Source organism: Myotis daubentonii, chromosome 10, assembly GCF_963259705.1.
Source record: "Myotis daubentonii chromosome 10, mMyoDau2.1, whole genome shotgun sequence".
Lineage (NCBI taxonomy): Eukaryota > Metazoa > Chordata > Mammalia > Chiroptera > Vespertilionidae > Myotis > Myotis daubentonii.
In genome coordinates this window covers 83,141,462-83,158,157 of record NC_081849.1, presented here as the reverse complement: position 1 = coordinate 83,158,157, position 16,696 = coordinate 83,141,462, and the positions used below count along the sequence as shown (strand labels likewise).

Sequence of the window (16,696 nt, the reverse complement as noted above, 5' to 3'; positions counted from 1 at the left end):
ATCAGGACTCAGGTAATAGCGGAAAGCGCCAATCCTACGCTTAAAATGGATATAAGAGAGCATTTGAGGTTTTTCTTTTTAATGCTTGCTTTTAAAAAATAAAAAAGGGGGAATTTGCCGGGAGCCGGTCCATCCTTGCTGTTTCAAGGGACCTGGCATATATGGCATACGGTTCTTAATATGTTTGCTCACCTTCTTGGCGCTGTGTTTTAACCAAGGTCACCTCTCCGAGAAAGGTTGAATCCCCAGGTAGGGATTTTCCCCTGAAGTTAGGGAGGGAATAAAACCCCTTAACTAAGTGCCAGGCGGGTAGTTAATCAATTTAACTACAAACAATCATGCTTAAGCTACATAATCTTTACTCCCTGGAATGGAGATAAGAAACGCCCTAACCTTTGTAATAGAGATTGATAGGATTGAATCAACTGGTATAAATACAGATGTAACAAGACAGAGAGACACAGGAAGTTAGAAGTCAGAACTCAGAATACAGAACCTACACAGAACCTACAGACAGAAGAACTTCGCTGGAGAGAACATGGCAAAAGATCCTGGACTGAACCTGACTACAGAAATATGGCAAGAGAACCTGACTAGAACCTGGTGACTGAACCTCGCTGGAGATCCTGGACAGAACCTGGCTGGAGATTGTGGCTACAGAACCTGGCTAGGCTGCTGATCAACTGAATGCTGCCTCCATGTCATTCCTTCCTCGCCGACTCCGTCTACACCTTTGGGGACCCCTGGACCCGCTGGGGTTGGACCCCGGCACTGGTTAGGTGTCTTTTGCTTCCTTATATTCCAAATAGCTGTTTTGGTTTTTGGTTTCATCTACTCTATTGTTGATTTCCTGTCAATTATTCTTCATTTGAGTTAGTGTATTCTTTATTTCTGATTGGTTCTTTTTTATGGTTTCTATGTCATTTTTCATGCTGTTGAGGTTCTCACTAAGTTCCTTGAAGTTCTAACTAAGTTCCTTGGGCATCCTTATAACCATTGTTTTGAACTCTATATCTGGTAGTTTGCTTGCCACTATTTCATTTAGTTCTTTTTCTGGAGGTTTCTCCTGTTCTTTCATTTGGAACCTGTTTCTTTGTCTCTGTATTTGGGCTGCTTTCCTATCTTTGTTTCTATGTATTAGGTAGAGCTGCTATGTCTCCCAGACTTGGTAGAGTGGCCTTGTGTAGTAGGTGTCCTGTAAGGCCCAGTGGTGCAGCCTCCCCAGTCACCTGAGCTGGGTGCTCCAGGTGCTCCCCTATGTGGGTTGTGTGCCTTGTCCTGTTGTAGTTGAGACTTGGTTGCTGTTGGTGTCACTGGGAGGGACTGACCCCCAGAGCAATCACCTGTGAGGACTGGCTGCAACTATAGCAGAGGAACTCTGTGCAGAAGTCAAACCTACAGAGCATGACATGCTTCAGTGGGGCTTTGGTGCTCATTGAGTCTGACCCTGGAGTGTGTCACTTGTGGAGGTAATAAGGCTGTAATCTGGCATGGTCTGAAGCTGTTCAATGGGTACCCTGGCTCAGGGGCCTCCCAGGAGGTATAAGGTCAGCCACTGCCTGTGCCCTGGCTGGGGCCACTTGGCACAAGCTACAGAGTGACCTAGAGATGGCTACTACTTGTGCTGGGCTTGAAGGTGCCCAGGAAAGGCCAACCTGTGAACCAAGGGTGCCACTAGTGCCAGAACTGGGGCCACTTAACAAAAAAAAATGGGGTACAAAAGAGGCCAGATGCTGGTTGCTTGAGAGATTTTAGGAAAGTCCAAAGCATGAGACAAAAGAGGCCATTTGCATGGAAAAGCCACTGGAAACAGTTTGGGGGGTGCTGGCAAGTTGTATGAGGTGGGGTCTCAGGGAATCACTAGGGGATGGGGTTACAGTGTTAGCCAGGTTGATGAAGAATCAGATATGGTGCCCACCTGTTGGGGGCTCTCTCAGAATAGGAATAATGGCCTCTGCCAGCACATTTTTTTCTGACAGAAAGCTGCCCTTCCTGTTCTCATCCTGATGCCAGACAATTCAGTTCCTCCCCATATGTGCCTGGTTCCTTTCAAGCTGCTGCCCCAATGCTAAAGTTCAGAGTAAATGAGTCTGAGTAAGTTAATGTGCAGGCCCTTTAAGAAGAACTGCCTACGTCTCCAACAGTCCTCTATCTCACTCAGCCTCAATCTCACTGGTTTTTACAGCCAGAAGTTATGGGGACTTCCCTTTCTGGCCCTCAAACTCTGGGCTGGGAGGTCTGATGTAGGGCTGGAATGCCTGCTCCTCAGGGGGGACTTCCACAGCCCAGATATCTCTCCCAATTTTAAATTGCCATATGTGGGGTGGAACCAGCCTGTTATGCATCTCTGCCCCACCTTCCAGTCACTATGTGGCTTTTTCTTTAAATCCCAAATTGTAGGACTTCCATTCAGCTAGGTTTCAGGTAGTTCTAAATGATGGTTGTTCTGTAGGTTAGTTGTAATTTTGATGTGATTGTGGGAGGATTCAACCACTGCATTTACCTATACCACCATCTTGACGGGAAGTTGCTAAGAACATTTTGATGGTTGCCAGATGGGAGGGGGGTTGGGGGCTGGGTGAAAAAGGGGAAGGGATTAAGATGTGCAAATTGCCAGTTATAAAAATAGTCATGAGGATGTAAATTATGGCATAGGGAATATAGTAAATAATATTGTAATAACTATCTATGGTGTCAGATGGGTAATAGATTTAGCAGGGTGATTACTTTGTAAGTTATATAATGTCCAATCACTGGGCTGTACACCTGAAACTAATATAATATTGTATGTCAACTGCAATTGAAAAATAAAAACATTTTTAAAAGAAAAAAAAAAGAATATACTTTTTTTAAGTTCAAAAAATTAACAGCGCGTTTGTGACTCCATGGGCAGGACCCAAAGGGCAGTGTTTGAAACGTGACGTGGCACAGAAAGGGGGAACAGGAGGGGGAGCTGGTGCCCAGGCCCAGACCAGCCGGGCGCGGAGCTGGGAGCCCGCATTCCACGTCTCTGGCTCACAGATGGGCGCAGGCGCTGTGGGCGCGGAGGGGGTGGTGGGCGCGGAGGGGGTGGTGGGCGCGGTGGAAGTCTGATTTCTTCAGTGTTGTCAGTGAGGCAGCATCTGCCGAGTGAAGATGGAGGAGGAGGTGTGGGGACTGGAAGTGAGAAGAGAGAGTGTGAAGATCGCCAGGAGAAGGGCGGAGGGTGATGAGCGGCTCTCAAATGCCAGCCGCGCAGCAGTCACTGGGAGGCTTGTGGAAACGGGTTTCTGGGCCGGCCGGATCCAGTAGGTCTAGGTGGGGCCTGGGGGCGTCTCCTGCCAAGTCCAGGGTGATGCTGGTGCTGCTCCCCCGGAGACCCCACACGTCAGGGGAACTTGCCCGTGGGTCCCTGGTTCCTCTGGTCACCCCAGAAAGGCTGGTCTGGACACGGGGTGCCCGGCATAGGGAGACCAGTGGGTGGGCTGTGGCGTTCCTCCAGCCATGCTCAGCTCACTGGTTAGCTGGCTTTGTCCAAGTTGCTTTGTCCTGTTTGCTGGCTTTAGTCTCTCGTGTTAGAGGGTCTGCTAGTTAGCTCAGGGCTGCACAAAGCCTCGCAGAGCTGTGGGGTGGGGACTGAAGCTCATGGGGAATTCTTGCCCACAGGGTTGACGTGGCTGGATCTTTTCACCAGGGAAACGCTGGGCCTGTTTCTGGAGCCCACCAGCACCTGCCAGGCCAATGCCCAGTCTCCTGCTGCAGGTGGTAGAGGGAAGGGGGAAGCGAGCCAGGGGCCATCTTCACCAGAGGGCATTCTGACCTTCACCCTGACCTCATGTCCTCTGGGCCAAAGACCAGTGTTCTCTCCAGAACAGAAGCTCTAGGTAAGGGAGGGCCCTGACCCTGCTGGGTGGCAGGAAAGGCCTCCACAGTGCTGAGTGGCAGCTAAACAGCCAGTGGCCAAACCTCCTCCCTGCCACCCAGAGCCCCTGGGTGCTGCCCATCCCACAGCCCAGGGCCAGGGCCTGGGTAACTGCCTGGGGGGCTCCTGCTGTCCTTGCTGTGGGCTCGGACTTACGATGCCACATTCAGTTCTGCCTTCCAGGGTTGTTGGGAGGATGAGATCAAATAATCCAAGTCAAGAACCTAACATCATGCCTTCCCTGTGAACTGGGGGATTAAGGGGTGACCTCAGATGACGCTCGCTCACGGGGAAAGGATTGTGATGGTGGACTGGCTGCCTCTACTGGCTGGCACCCCCTCCCTCGCCCCTGGAGCAGCAGGCTGGCCCCACCCCCAGGAAGGCAGCTTTCACGGGATTTTGCGGCTCCAGCCCCACATCCCTGTTCTTTTTTCTGGAATGACAGTCCTTCAGGGAGCTGCTGGCCGCTCCCACTTTGGTGCTGAGCTTCCGCCGCACACCCTCAGATGGCCAGCTCTGCTAGGGGGACGCGGTGTGTCATTTACAATCAGCACATATGATTCATCGGTACTATTCCCAGTGGCCTACTCAGGGATATAGCCAGAGTGACTCTCCATTCTCTACTCTAGGCTCTCCTCCATGTAACAGGGTTAAGCTCTGGAGAGCATGGCATCTCTAATGTACAATATTGACTGTCGAGTTGGCACCGTGTGAAGTCCTTGATAAGCCTATCAAGATTTCCCTGCCACATTTCTCTACCTGGGAGGAAACTTGGGGCGGGGAGGTCATACCACGGCTAAGCTGTGAGGCACAGATTCCATGAGATGTGAATTTACAGGAGTAGCAACAAATATTTCCAGGTCAAGGATGAAAATGGAACTAACTCCCATTCTCGCTGGAGGGTGAGGGAGATAAGCCATTAGAATGTGCAGCGAAGTAACTGCACAACATCTTAGTGGACAAGGACAGCAGAGGTATGCTCCGCATCTAAGCATTAAATCACGCACGTGAGCTTTCCATTCCTGTTTTATACCGCATTCGAGCAATTACAGTTCTCAGTGCTTCAGTCTACTGTGTATTCATGGGACACTATAATGTAAATGTTACTACTCGGACATAAGCAATCGGTGAGCCCCAGCAATGACTGTCTGCGGCTAGCAGGACACAAGCAGACACTGTGCTCCTCTGGAAATGCAACCACCATCTCTGACGTATTCCTTCCAAACAAAAGGAGGACCTGAGTCCAATCACACTTCTCTATAGACCTACCAATGTACACGAAATGCAAACACCGTGGCGATGCCATCTGCAAATTCCACGCTGCGGGTACAGACAAAAGACATGGTTTAAAAACAAAAACAAACCAAAAAAAGCGAAGGGGTAAGAAGGAGAGAGCTGTGTAACCTCAGAACCACCTCAAAATGGCCCTGTCCCGCTTATGGAGACACTGAGTTGCTTTTCAGAGACAACAGAACAAAACCCATGTCACGCAGCCAAAACAGGTGCGGAAAACTCTGACCCCCAGCTGCTGCCGGAACCAAAGTCTCGCCCTCCCCTCCCTACATGCACGGAACCACAGGACGGGGACACAAGCGGAACCTGAACCCAGGAACCGGAAGCGGAGGGTCCGCTGTCCAGGAGGATGTGGTGCTGACGCCCCTGCACCCCTTCTCTAAGTTAAATAATGCCGCCAAAGGCTCAGGTCTCGGCACCTCCCCACACAGTGCCCTGTCCCAGCCGCGCGGCTTCCGTGGGAGGCGCGCGGGGCCGGCGCCTCCGCCCCGCTGGTCCCATGGCCCCTGCCCGCCCACCCCCGCCCCGGCGCCTGCTGGGCCCCAGCCTGGAAACTGACAGCGTCTCCCCCGCCGCCTTCTCCGCAGACCCGGCTTCCATCTGCTCCGATCTGTCTTCTTCGAGTTCAGAAACTGCTCCAGATTCTTGTTTTCGTACTTTTGTGCCTTGAGAGCCACGATGGACATTTTTTTATTAAATCCTCACCCCGGGTTTGCTTTCCATTGATTTTGAGAGAGTGGAGGGGGGGTGGGGAGAAACGTGGATGTGAGAGACACATTGCTTGGTTGCCTCCTGCACAACTCCGCTGGGGCCAGGGATTGAACTTGCAACCCAGCGCATGCCCTTGACCGGGAATCGAACCCGAGACCCTCCGGCGTGCGGGCTCTACCCACTGAGCACACCAGCCAGGGCCACCTGCACTTTTTGAAGTTCAATGTGAGAGGCAGATAAAAGCGAGCCTCAGCTTCCATCCCCAGTCCTGACCTGGGCCTGTATGGGACCCTGCGCCCTGCTGTAGGGGTAGCTGGTGGCAGGCCGCTGCCTGAGAGGCGAGAGGCGTGTGAGCCAGCTGGGACCCAGCCACCACGAGCTGCTGCCTCATCCGGCCTGTTTCCTGTGCTGTCTTCAGAGTGCGAGAGAAGATGCTGCTTTTTCCACGTGATCTCCACGCTGATTCATGTAAGTGCAGCCAGCTGTGGCACATACACCCGCCAACAGGTCTGTGAGACGCACAAGCAGAGCCACGGGTAAAATCCGGGCTCGCCTGCCTGTGGGAAGCCGGTCTGGGCTGTTTACCTGATTGCTGCCCCTCCCTTCCCACCTGCTCACATCACTCTTCCTTCATTAGATTTTTAAAATGAGCCTGGCCGGAGTGGCTCAGTGGTTGAGCATCAACCTAGGAACTAGGAGGTTACGGTTTGATTCCAGGTCAGGGCACCGGCCCGGGTTATGGGCTCGAGTCCCAGTGTGAGGCGTGCAGGAGGCAGCCGATCCATGATTCTCATTTCTCTCTCTCTCTCTCTCGAATCATTAAAAAAATATATTTTTAAATAAAAACAAAATAAAATGTGTTGATGAACGAAAACTTCCTTATATTCTCTGATGGTGCCTAGTCCAGTTTTCCGGAGATTGGCTGCGTCACCCCCCCCACCCCCACCTCCCACCTCCACCTGCCGCGGGAACCCACTGCAGATGCCTCAGCAGGTGCCTCACTCTGCCCTCCTTCCGCTCCCAGCACAAACAGTCAGAGCACACGTCCAAAGGCGTTTTTATTCTGCGAACATAGGAAACAGGACCCTGTGGAAGAGAACAGAAGAGCACGGAGCCACGTGCTGCAGACACGTGCGCAGTCTGCCCCCAGTTCCCTCCTCACCTCCGGCTCTCCGGGGCTTCCCCGCCAGGAGCACCCACGCTCGAACCTCGGCAAGAGGGACTCCCCCCCGTGGAGCAGGTTCTCGCCCAAGTTCTAGGGGCAACAAAATGTATCTTACACAAACGTGGGATATAAAACTGCCGGTGCTGCTGAGACCGCCCAGGCTCTTGCTATCCAAAAGGTACGTAAGATTCTGCATGGAGAGGTGGGGCCTCTTCACCCGCACCTGGTCCAGGGCCGGGCAGCTTCGTTATTTAAGAAAAAAGCCAAGGGGCCAATTGAAGTTAAAAATGCAAAACCTGTGACCTGGAGGAAGAGGAACTTTTAGACCCTTGTTGTCGTTGGTTGTAAACAGCAAATGTTGTGCTTTGTCAACTCATTTCACTCGAGGACCCGGGTGTGCGGAGGGCCTGCAGTCGGGGACAGGGGTTCACAGGTCGCACGAGGGTGACCAAAGACACGGGCATGAGTCTGCGCTCACTAACTGCTCCCCAGGGCGCTGGCTTGGTCCCAGGCGTCTCCATCCTCCCAGGAAGGTCCCTCTGAGCAGTGACAATGGCCCCACTCTGACTCCTCGCCACTGCCCTGGAGACAGGCCGGAGCCCAGGGACAGCAAGACTCCTGGCCTGGGGAACAGAAACCACCGGCAGCCCCTGCAGTGACATGTCCCGATGCTCCAGTCCAATGAGTATTTCTCAAGAGGCTCCAATTAGTTCATTTCAAAAGTAGGCTCCCTCCACCCCCCACCCCCACCGTGGAACCGCCACACATACAGGAATCTACCTACGGTCTGGCTATGCTGCCTTGCCCTTCCTACGCACTAGCCAGCAGGGCTCAGTCTGGGCGCACACACACTAGCGGCATCACTAACTGCACAGAGGAACGGGGCTCCCGCTCACTGTCCGCAACCCCAGGACGGCCATCAGCAATCCTGGGGGCTGCCCACAGCCCTGGGGAGGGGTTCTGAGCCAGGTTTGCATCCTGACCGCATCTTCTTGATTCGCACATTGGTTAAGTTGTCAGTGAATCTACGGGGACTTGTGACGATCTCCCTGCAGTCCCGTCTTCCTCAGCGAGCTCCTCTTCGAGCCCACACAGCTGCTGACCACACAGGCCACACACCGCCCGCCCACCCGCCCGCCGAGGTGCCTTTGCTTTGAAAGTGTCCTTCACCAAAACCCGGGGCCAGAGCTGCTGGGGAGGTGTGGAGACTGCTGGTTGCGATCAAAGACGGGGGAGCTGCTGACACTCCGGGGAGACACTGATGAGAGTCCGACCTCAAAGGAGGACAGCGCTCTGCACGCACTTCCATAAATGCACTAAAAAGCGGGGAACGCGATTTCTCCCCAAGTCAGACAAGCTCCTAAATGCCACGTCCCGGCTCGAGGCGCGGAGCGATGTCCCACGAACACAGAGCGTTCCTCAGTAACCTGCAGGCAACTGCAGGCACCCACCCGGGCCCTCACTCCCGGCCCTGGCTGGGCAGAGGGGTGTCCCTCCTCTCTGGGGAGCGATGGAGACAGAAAGCGCGGGAGGTCCTTGTTCACCAAACGTCTCTCTAGCAGCTTCTTCAAGAGGAAAACGGACGGGACGAGAGACCCCCAAAGCTGACCCTGTGGGGCCTCAGTCCAGCAGCCGCCTGGCCCGGGGCTCCAGCGGGGGAGGCGTCTCCCGTGCTCTCCCCATGCCCGGCCCTCACTGGCTCCCTCCTCTAGTCCTGCCTGAGGCTGAGGGCGCGCCACCTTCGGGGGCCAGCCCTCGGGGGCTGTCCACACTCTGCTGAAGCACAGGCGACATCAGAAACAGGACGAGGCGAGTGCAGAGATTGGTCATCTATAGAAAACGGGAGGGGCTGTGCTTGCTCTGAGGGTGTCAAAGAGGGCCGTGCCCTTGTGGCTCCTAAGACCGTGCAGGAAGCCAGCGCTGATGGGACGCGGGCGGCCGGCGACGGCTCCTCCGTGTCCGCAGCGCCGCCCAGGCCGGCTCCGGGCAGCACCCCGCTACTTGGCCTTCACCACCTGTTCGTAGGGGGGTGGGGGCGTGTTGCAGTAGGAAGGGGGCGGGGGGTAGGGCACGCTCCCCTGGGGTGAGCTGGGTTGAACCTGGAAAGCCATCGCCATGGGATTCACGGCAGGATTCATGCCGGGTCCTCCGGGGTCAGTGTAATACGGCAGCCCCGGTGGCTGGGCTCCTGAAAGAGAGAGAGCAGTGTGAGCCCAGCAGACACCCGCTGCCCATCGCCCCCAGCTCCGCCAGCAGCCAGGCCTCCGGGGCCAGCATGCCCGACTCAGCGGCTGACAAGGTGCCGGGCACCAGCACTCCCTGGCCTCCTGGAGCTTCTAACCTCCGGGGTGCGGGCATCCAGTAACACACACCCCGGGTGGCTAAGGGACAGGGCACAGGTGGGCTGAGGGCTCGGACCTCGCCAACCGGAACCTGACGGAGAGCCAAGGCCACTCTGCGGAGGCCTGGGGAGCACGCGCTGGAAACACGACCAGCAGAGAGGGCGCCCGCACTGCCGAGCCAACAAAACCGGCGGCAAGGGAAGTCACTTCCCAGCTAACGAACTCAGCAAGAGCTGGTTTCCTGAGTCTCGGCCAGAATCCCTCCCCAACCCCCACCCCCTCACCCCCGCCATCCCCCCACTCCGCAGCTCCACGGCCCTTCGAGAACCATCTGCTGAGACTCAAGTCAGAAGTACGGCCGCCATTCCCACCAGCCGGGGAACATTTGATCAGGGAGGGGACCACCTGGCATAGGTGAGCCCGGCTCAGACAGGGAGGCCGCCACGGGGGACGCCACGGGCGGCTGGGCACCTGTGCACCGATGCTGGTGGGAGCGGCTCTGCTCCAAGGTGACCCCCTCAGCTCGATCTGAGCTGCTGCTCTGGAGCATGTGTCTCAGATCTGCTTCCTCTGGTCATGCTGATACCATGGACAGAGCACTAAACACACACAAAGAACCGGGACTCGGAGTGGGAGCTTGGGGCGCGCTGGGCTAAGCTGACTGAGTGGACGCAGGTCTGTTTGAGCGAGGCCTCCTTTAGCCCCGGAGACACTGGGAGCCTCAGAGCCTTGGTCCCAGTACATATGGCGGAGGGTCTCCCTGTGCTACAGTTTAACTGCACGGCGGTCCGATTCCCGCCAAGATGCCCACCGGGTGGGCGAGGGGTCTCACGCCTGCACACGTCAGACCTGGGACCTCCAGTGCTGTGGGGAGAATGAGAACAGAAACACGAGGCGGAAGTGCATCTGAGGGAGTCGGCAAGAGGGAAATCTGTCAGCCGGGGCCTCCTCTCTCTCCTGCACGTCTGACAGGCGGCACCTGCCTCCCTGGTGCGGCCGCCCACTGCCCTGGGCCATGTCTGCCCACAAGCCCTTCACCTCCCATGAGTTTCCGAAAGGCAGAGGTTATGCTTTATTTATCTCCGATCCCTTTATATCTTAAAGATTGAGATTTTAAAAAGAAGCTAATGTAATAGTCCAGGATAGGCAATGGGAGCCGCCGAAGAGGAGAGACGAAATGGGGAGTCGAAAAGAAGAGGTATTCGGGAGGACCTGGGGGCAAACCCAGTGTGGAATGCATGGGACAGAGAAGAGGTCTACATAGAAATGACTGGCTTCTGGTCTTGATAGAGGTCCCACGGAGCAAGAGCAAGGTTAAAGGAGGGGGGCGGGGCTACAGGAGGGCAGAGCTACAGAAGGAGGGCGGGGCTACGGGATGAGGGCGGGGCTATGGGATGAGGGCGGAGCTATAGGAGTTGGGCGGTTCAACAGGCGGGCGGAGCTATAGGAATAGGGAGGTTCTACAGGAGGAGGGCAGGGCTCAGGAGAAGGGCGGGGCCGGGGAATGGTCCATAGTGGTTACAGCCACCCACGCAGTGTGCAGGGAGGGACACATGGCCGAGGAGCGGGCGGTGGGGAAGCCTGACATTGGCAACAGGAAGAAAACCCGGGTGTTCAAGGAGGATGAGGAGAATGCCAAGGGGGCTGGGAGGCCTAGGATGGTGAAGTGGGGCCGTGTCCCGGCAGCAAAGGGAATGCAGAATGTTTAGGAAGACGCCTGAACGGCGGGAGGGGCGAGGACGGAGGGGCGGCTGACCTGGTGCCGGGTTCGGGGGCTGCCTGGAGTAGGACACGTTGAAGGCGGGCTCCTCGATCAGCGGCGGCGGGTACATGCGCCTCCGGATGAAGAAGCCGGCTCCGCAGCAGAAGAGGACGCCCATCATGAGGAGGAACCTGGGGGAGAACAGGCCCAGCGTGAGGGCCAGGGCGGCCCAGGCTCCCACTCTGCGGGTCAGAGGCCGCGCTGCCCGGAGCCCGGGTCTCGGCTCCCCCGTAAGGGTCTGTGCAGACACTGCCCTGCAGCCTGGCCGCTGCCGGGGACCTCCTCCCTCGGAGAGCTGGCCATGGCAGGGCCCAGCGTCTGTCCCGAGTCGGGAGGCAGCCCACACTATGTGAAGGGGAGACAGCGAGGCAGCAGGAATTTTATCGTGAGATTTGCAGACTCTCTGATCTTTAGGAGGCTGAGCCCTGGCCCGTGTGGCTGGGCTGGTTGGGCCTTGTCCCCTGCACAGAAGTCGCCTGTTCGATTCCCAGTCAGGGCACATGTGCGGGTTGTGAGCTCGATCCCCGGGAGGGGGTGTGCGGGAGGCGGCTGATGCATGTCTCTCTCTCACATCAGTGTTTCTCTCTCTCCCCCTGCCCCCCCTCCTCTAAAATATCAATTTAAAAATCTTTAACAATAAAAGGACAGTTGACCTCAGTGTTGTTCCGGACACTGGCCAGGAGCTGCTGGAGGATGAGGTGCTGCCCAGCCCCCGTCTGAAGGAATCAGCCTTCTCCCCCAGCCGCTGCCTGGCACCCGGGAGGGGCTTCCGGCAACTCGGGGAGCAGAAATGCTACCGCGAGGCCAGGCGGACACACCTGCCTGCTACGAGGCAGCCCCCGAGACAGTGACCCGGGAAGGCGACAGGAAGGTGGCGCCCCAGGGCCCCGGGGCAGGGGGAGAAGCCATGGGCAGGCGGGGTGTGACCTACCAGAAGTACCACAGCCGCTGGATGGAGAGCGCCCGCACGCAGCACCGGGACCCGCAGCAGTCCTCGTAGGGGCGGCATCTGCGGGAGAGGCACAGGGTCAGGGCCGATCCCGGGAAGGGCGGACCATCAGAGACCCGGGCAGAGCTCAGGCCAGAGGACGGACAGCCACCGCCGCAGGCCACGAAACGGCCACGCTGACCACGTCCGTCTCGTGGCCCAAATGGAAGGTGCGAGACAGACACTGTCAGTGTAATTCACGGCACCACGTCCCGCAGGCCCCGTGCGCCCAATCACGGCGGCTCCTCCGGGGAAGCGCCACGGCCAAGGAGCGTGTGACCCGCCGGTTCTGTCACAGGCTGGCACTGAGCGCTGTGGGTCCCGCTCGGCTGACCCCCGATGGTTCCAAAGATGGGACGGCAGCGCTCAGGGGGCAGGGGGTTAAAGACAGAGCCTGCAGGGCCAGACCGGCTAGGGGGCTTGTCCTGGTCTTGCCACTAACGGTGGGGCCTCTGGGAGCCTCAGTTTCCTGAGCAAAATGGGCGCGAGGACAGGACACGGTCACAATGCTGCTGTCCTTACAGAAGTGCCCACAGGCACTGTCCCTGACCTCGCCAGCCCTCCCGCACCCCACGCCTGAGCTTCAGGCTCCTGTGGACACTCAGGGGCTGTTCCTCCCCCAGAAGAGGAGCCGAGAAAGGCCCTCGCCAGGGACGGGACCCCCCCAGGCCCCGAGGCCTCATCGCTGCCTCCTTCACTATTTGTGCCCCGCCCTTCCCACCCGGAACACCCCAAGCAGGAGAGCTGACCTCACCCGCACAGCGGGGCCCATCAGGCCCAGGTCTGCCAGGAGCCAGGAGTGAGCACACCAGCGCCAGAAGGCAGGTCGGGCAGCCGGCCAGGCACTGGCTCTATGGAGCTGCTTCCGCCTCCTGCTCGGACACCTGCGAACAGCACCTCCCCACTCACGCTGTCCATTACTCACAGCGAGGACGCGCCAGACACAGCCAGCCAGGCTGAGGCTGAGGTGAGCCCCGTCTAAAGGAGCGGCACACCCCGACGGGAGGCTGGGGACAGGGCCCGGAATGACCTGGTCAAGGCCACAGGCAGAGCCGGCAGCGGGAGGAGTGGCCTCTGCCCGCCCCGGCACGCACTGGGGGTGTGGGGTCGGTGGGGGGTCAGGGGGTGCATAGGGTAAGCCAGGCCGGAGTTCCTGCAGTCCTCAGTCCCACGGCGCCCACAGGCTCGCCCCCGGCCCCTTCAGGGGCGTGGAAGTGACTGGTCTCCACAGACCCGGAGGCATCGAGGCGTGAGCTGCTGGGCGTGCTCACTGATTCTGTCACCGCGTCACTAATCCCCGTCCCATCTCCTGTCGCACTGAGCGGACGCCTTCCCTGCACTTGTCTCTGTCTCCTGCCCCCTCCCCGCGGCGGGGCAAGGGCTGTGGGCTGCCTCGTCTCCGCGCCGCTGACTTCAGAGCCCCCCGCTTCTCTCCTTCCGCGGCACTGCGATCCGAACCCAAAACTACAGGTGTGTACACAGGACACCCAGCACCCTGCACCCTGCTGCACCCACTACCCGAGAGGGACCCAGTCGCACAGGAGCCCAGGGAAGGGTTGACACCTCCGCCATCGGCGATGTCACTCATGAAACGAGTCCGCTGGCCCTAAGGTTTCCTCAGTAAAATGCGGGTGACAGGGACCCCCTGCCGGAGGCCACGGCCTCTTCTCGCTCGCAAAGCCCTGGAGGCCAGCTGGGGAGCCCGACCCGCTTCTCCCCGCCCCGTCTCCGGGGCCGAATTCCAGTCATGTCCGTTCCTGAAGAGCAGGAAGCCGGCTCCTCCGAGTCACCGGCCTTCTCTGGCTCACTGGCAGCACCGCATGAAGAAAGTCGCCACGTCAGACGATGCCCGTGACTGGCTGTGGGGAGCCCCCGCCCGCCCGCCCCGGCACCGGCACCGGCACCGGCCCGGCCGCCTGAGGACCTCAGCAGCTGGAACTGGGCGCTCACGGCTCCTGGGGCCGAGGCGCTGCCGCTGCGATGCACGCCCTTCCCCGGTGTGTCACCCCCAGGCCCGCGGGAGAAAGACGACCCCCTTCGAAGGGAAACTTGAGCGGCTGCTTGCACTTGGCAGGCAGGTGGGAGCCCGATCCCTCTGACATCTGTACGCTTGTCGCTGCCACAACACATCATCGGCTGGGCCGCACGTCTTCTGTTCTCTACGCTCTAAATTATTCCGTGCAGCCGCCCGAGCGAGTCCTAGAAGCAGGATCGGACCTTGGAGATAATCCGGCACAGGCGACTGGGGCCCAGAGAGGGGAGGAGGTCTGCCCAAGATCACACAGCAGCAGAGCAGGACTGGAGAAGGTCTGACTGCCAGCCCCCCAAACACTTCCCAGCACCAGGCCAGGCTGCCAGCCCCCGGTTCCTCCCTGCCCTTCCCTGGGTCCTGCCCTTCCCTGGGTCCTGCGTGTGTAGGAGCGCCTTCCAGGTCACCAGAGATGTGGAAGTCACCGGCTCCAGCCCTCTACCAGCTCCCAGTCCAGGGAGGGGACATGTCAGCTGTGATCACAGTCAGTCTTTGTTATAACTAACTAGGGGCCCGGTGCACGAAATGCATGCATGGGTAGGGTCCCTAGGCCTGACCGGTGACCAGGGCCTATCAGGTTCCCCGTCTCCCCGCCTCCCCACCTCCTCCTTCCCTCGCTGCCTCAGCACCCCACTGCCGCTGTTGGTCGCCTGCCATATTCCATGCCGCCCCCTGGTGGTCAGTGTACGTCATAGCAAGGGATGGAATTCCCGTTCTCCCACTCAAACTCCCGAGGGGACACTTTGCATATTAGCCTTTTATGTATATAGAGTCCCCCTGACTCCGTGGAGGGCCCGTCTTGGAAATCAGGACTCTGTCTCAGTCTGAGGGAGATGTGGGAACTGGGTGGGCCCAGGTGATGCCGGATGGGAGCCGGGCTGTGAGGTCGCACTCCCCCCCCCCCCCCCCCGCCCACCGTCAGGGTCTTTCTCCTCCTTGGCCTTCGGAGACGGCCTGGGGTCCCTGCCCCACAATCGGACTCAAGAGTCTGAGTGCCCGGCACCAGCTCCTCCTCCTGCTGCCTCCTCCCCTGCCACGTGGGGAAGAAGCGCTGATGTTGATGGTGGCAACGGCTTTTCGGAGCTCTAATAACAGAGTGAGGACAGTTTTAACTTTTCAGGCCCCTTCCCCTCACTAGGGGGAGAGAGAGGGGTGACAGAGCCCAGACCAGCAGGTCTGAGTGACAGGAACGGCTCGCCTCCGTCTTCTCCGTCCACAGCAAAGACGTTCACCCACATCCTGAGCCAGGAAATCGGGAACGGATCAACAATGAAATCGGAACGGCCCCCCTGCAGCCTCTGGGAGCCGGGGAATGCGCCCTGGCTAATCTACGAAACATGAGAAAGGCCGTGTCACAGGACAGGGGTGGCCACGCCTGCCCCGAGCGGAGACCAGGAAGCAGAGCCGACCAGGAAAGGCCACTGTTCCCAGAAGAACTAAGTGTGTGCTCCCCCACGGCCCAGCCCCTTCCCCTCCACCGGCGGCTCTGCGACCGGACCCCCGTCTTCCCGCTGCTGCCTCAGTTCCCAAGGCTCTGCTTTGCCCAGTAGCCAGGCTTCCTGCCAGGACTCGCTGGTTCCCGCCCGGCCCCTGGCCCGGAGCCCGCCTGCCAGCCTCGCCGACAGCCCAGCGCCGCCCTTCCTGCCCATCCCCGCTGCCGGCTGCAGGGCCCAGATAACACAGCGGTGGGGGGAGAGCGTCTCTAGGAAACAGGCTGTCAAAGTCCAGTGAGAACTCAAGGAGAAGGAAGACCAAGGACGCCCTACACAGCCGTCCCTAGAGACACCGGCCACGGTCGGGGCCACGTATGTCAGGTGGCAGCAAAGACACAGCTGAGGGCAGAGGGGCTGGAGCCACTTTGATGAGGGACGCTGCGCTCACTGTGAGGTCCCGTGACCAGCCTCATAGGGAAACCGGCATCCTTCGTGGCGGGTGTGGGCTCACCACCTCTCCGTCCTTCCAGGAGAGAACAGCCAAAGGGCTCCAGGTCACGGAGCACCTCTGGGTCCTGGGAGACCTCTGTTGGAAGGCGCCCTCCCCAGAGGTTCGCTGGGTCACACTGGCTGACGCCTCGAAACGAGATCGGCGCTGTTTCCTGACTAATTAGAGACCAAACACTGTTTTCTCGGCCACAGAATTAGCCAAATCTTTGGAGGAAATCCCGTCAGTGCCTCTGCCTAGCAATGTTCTCCGATCGCCCTGCTGGGACGCATGCTAGTGCGCCAGGCAATCGGGAAAGAAAAGCCAGTATTAGGGGGCGTTCTGCTATTTCTAGTAGAAAGAGAGGAAATACCTGTTTTCCAGAAATACCCTTATTTACACCCTAATCTGTATTTGTTTTTCTCAGCTTGCATTTATTTTTTGAGAAAAGTCTGGTTCTATTCAATTTCTTACTTTGTTTTCACTACACAGAGGAGGTAGTGGTTTCTCTGAGGCAGAAGTATACCTCTCACCTGGAATTCTTGAGTTTGCATTCCTCGTGTGACCTGCTGAGAGGGACGGAGA

The 16,696-nt window shown here is 58.2% G+C and overlaps 1 protein-coding gene across 1 annotated transcript in view; it reads right to left on the bottom strand.

Annotated features, from left to right (window-relative positions):
- Positions 1-6,945: 6,945 nt before the first annotated feature.
- VOPP1 (VOPP1 WW domain binding protein) overlaps positions 6,946-16,696 on the bottom strand; it is a 34,992-nt gene continuing 25,241 nt past the window's right edge. The window contains exons 3-5 of the mRNA XM_059655875.1: positions 12,106-12,183; positions 11,169-11,305; positions 6,946-9,258 (exon numbers count right to left, since the gene is read on the bottom strand). Of these exons, the coding sequence (XP_059511858.1) occupies positions 9,068-9,258; positions 11,169-11,305; positions 12,106-12,183 (406 nt within the window). The 3' untranslated portion in view covers positions 6,946-9,067. The remainder of the gene's footprint in view (positions 9,259-11,168; positions 11,306-12,105; positions 12,184-16,696) is intronic.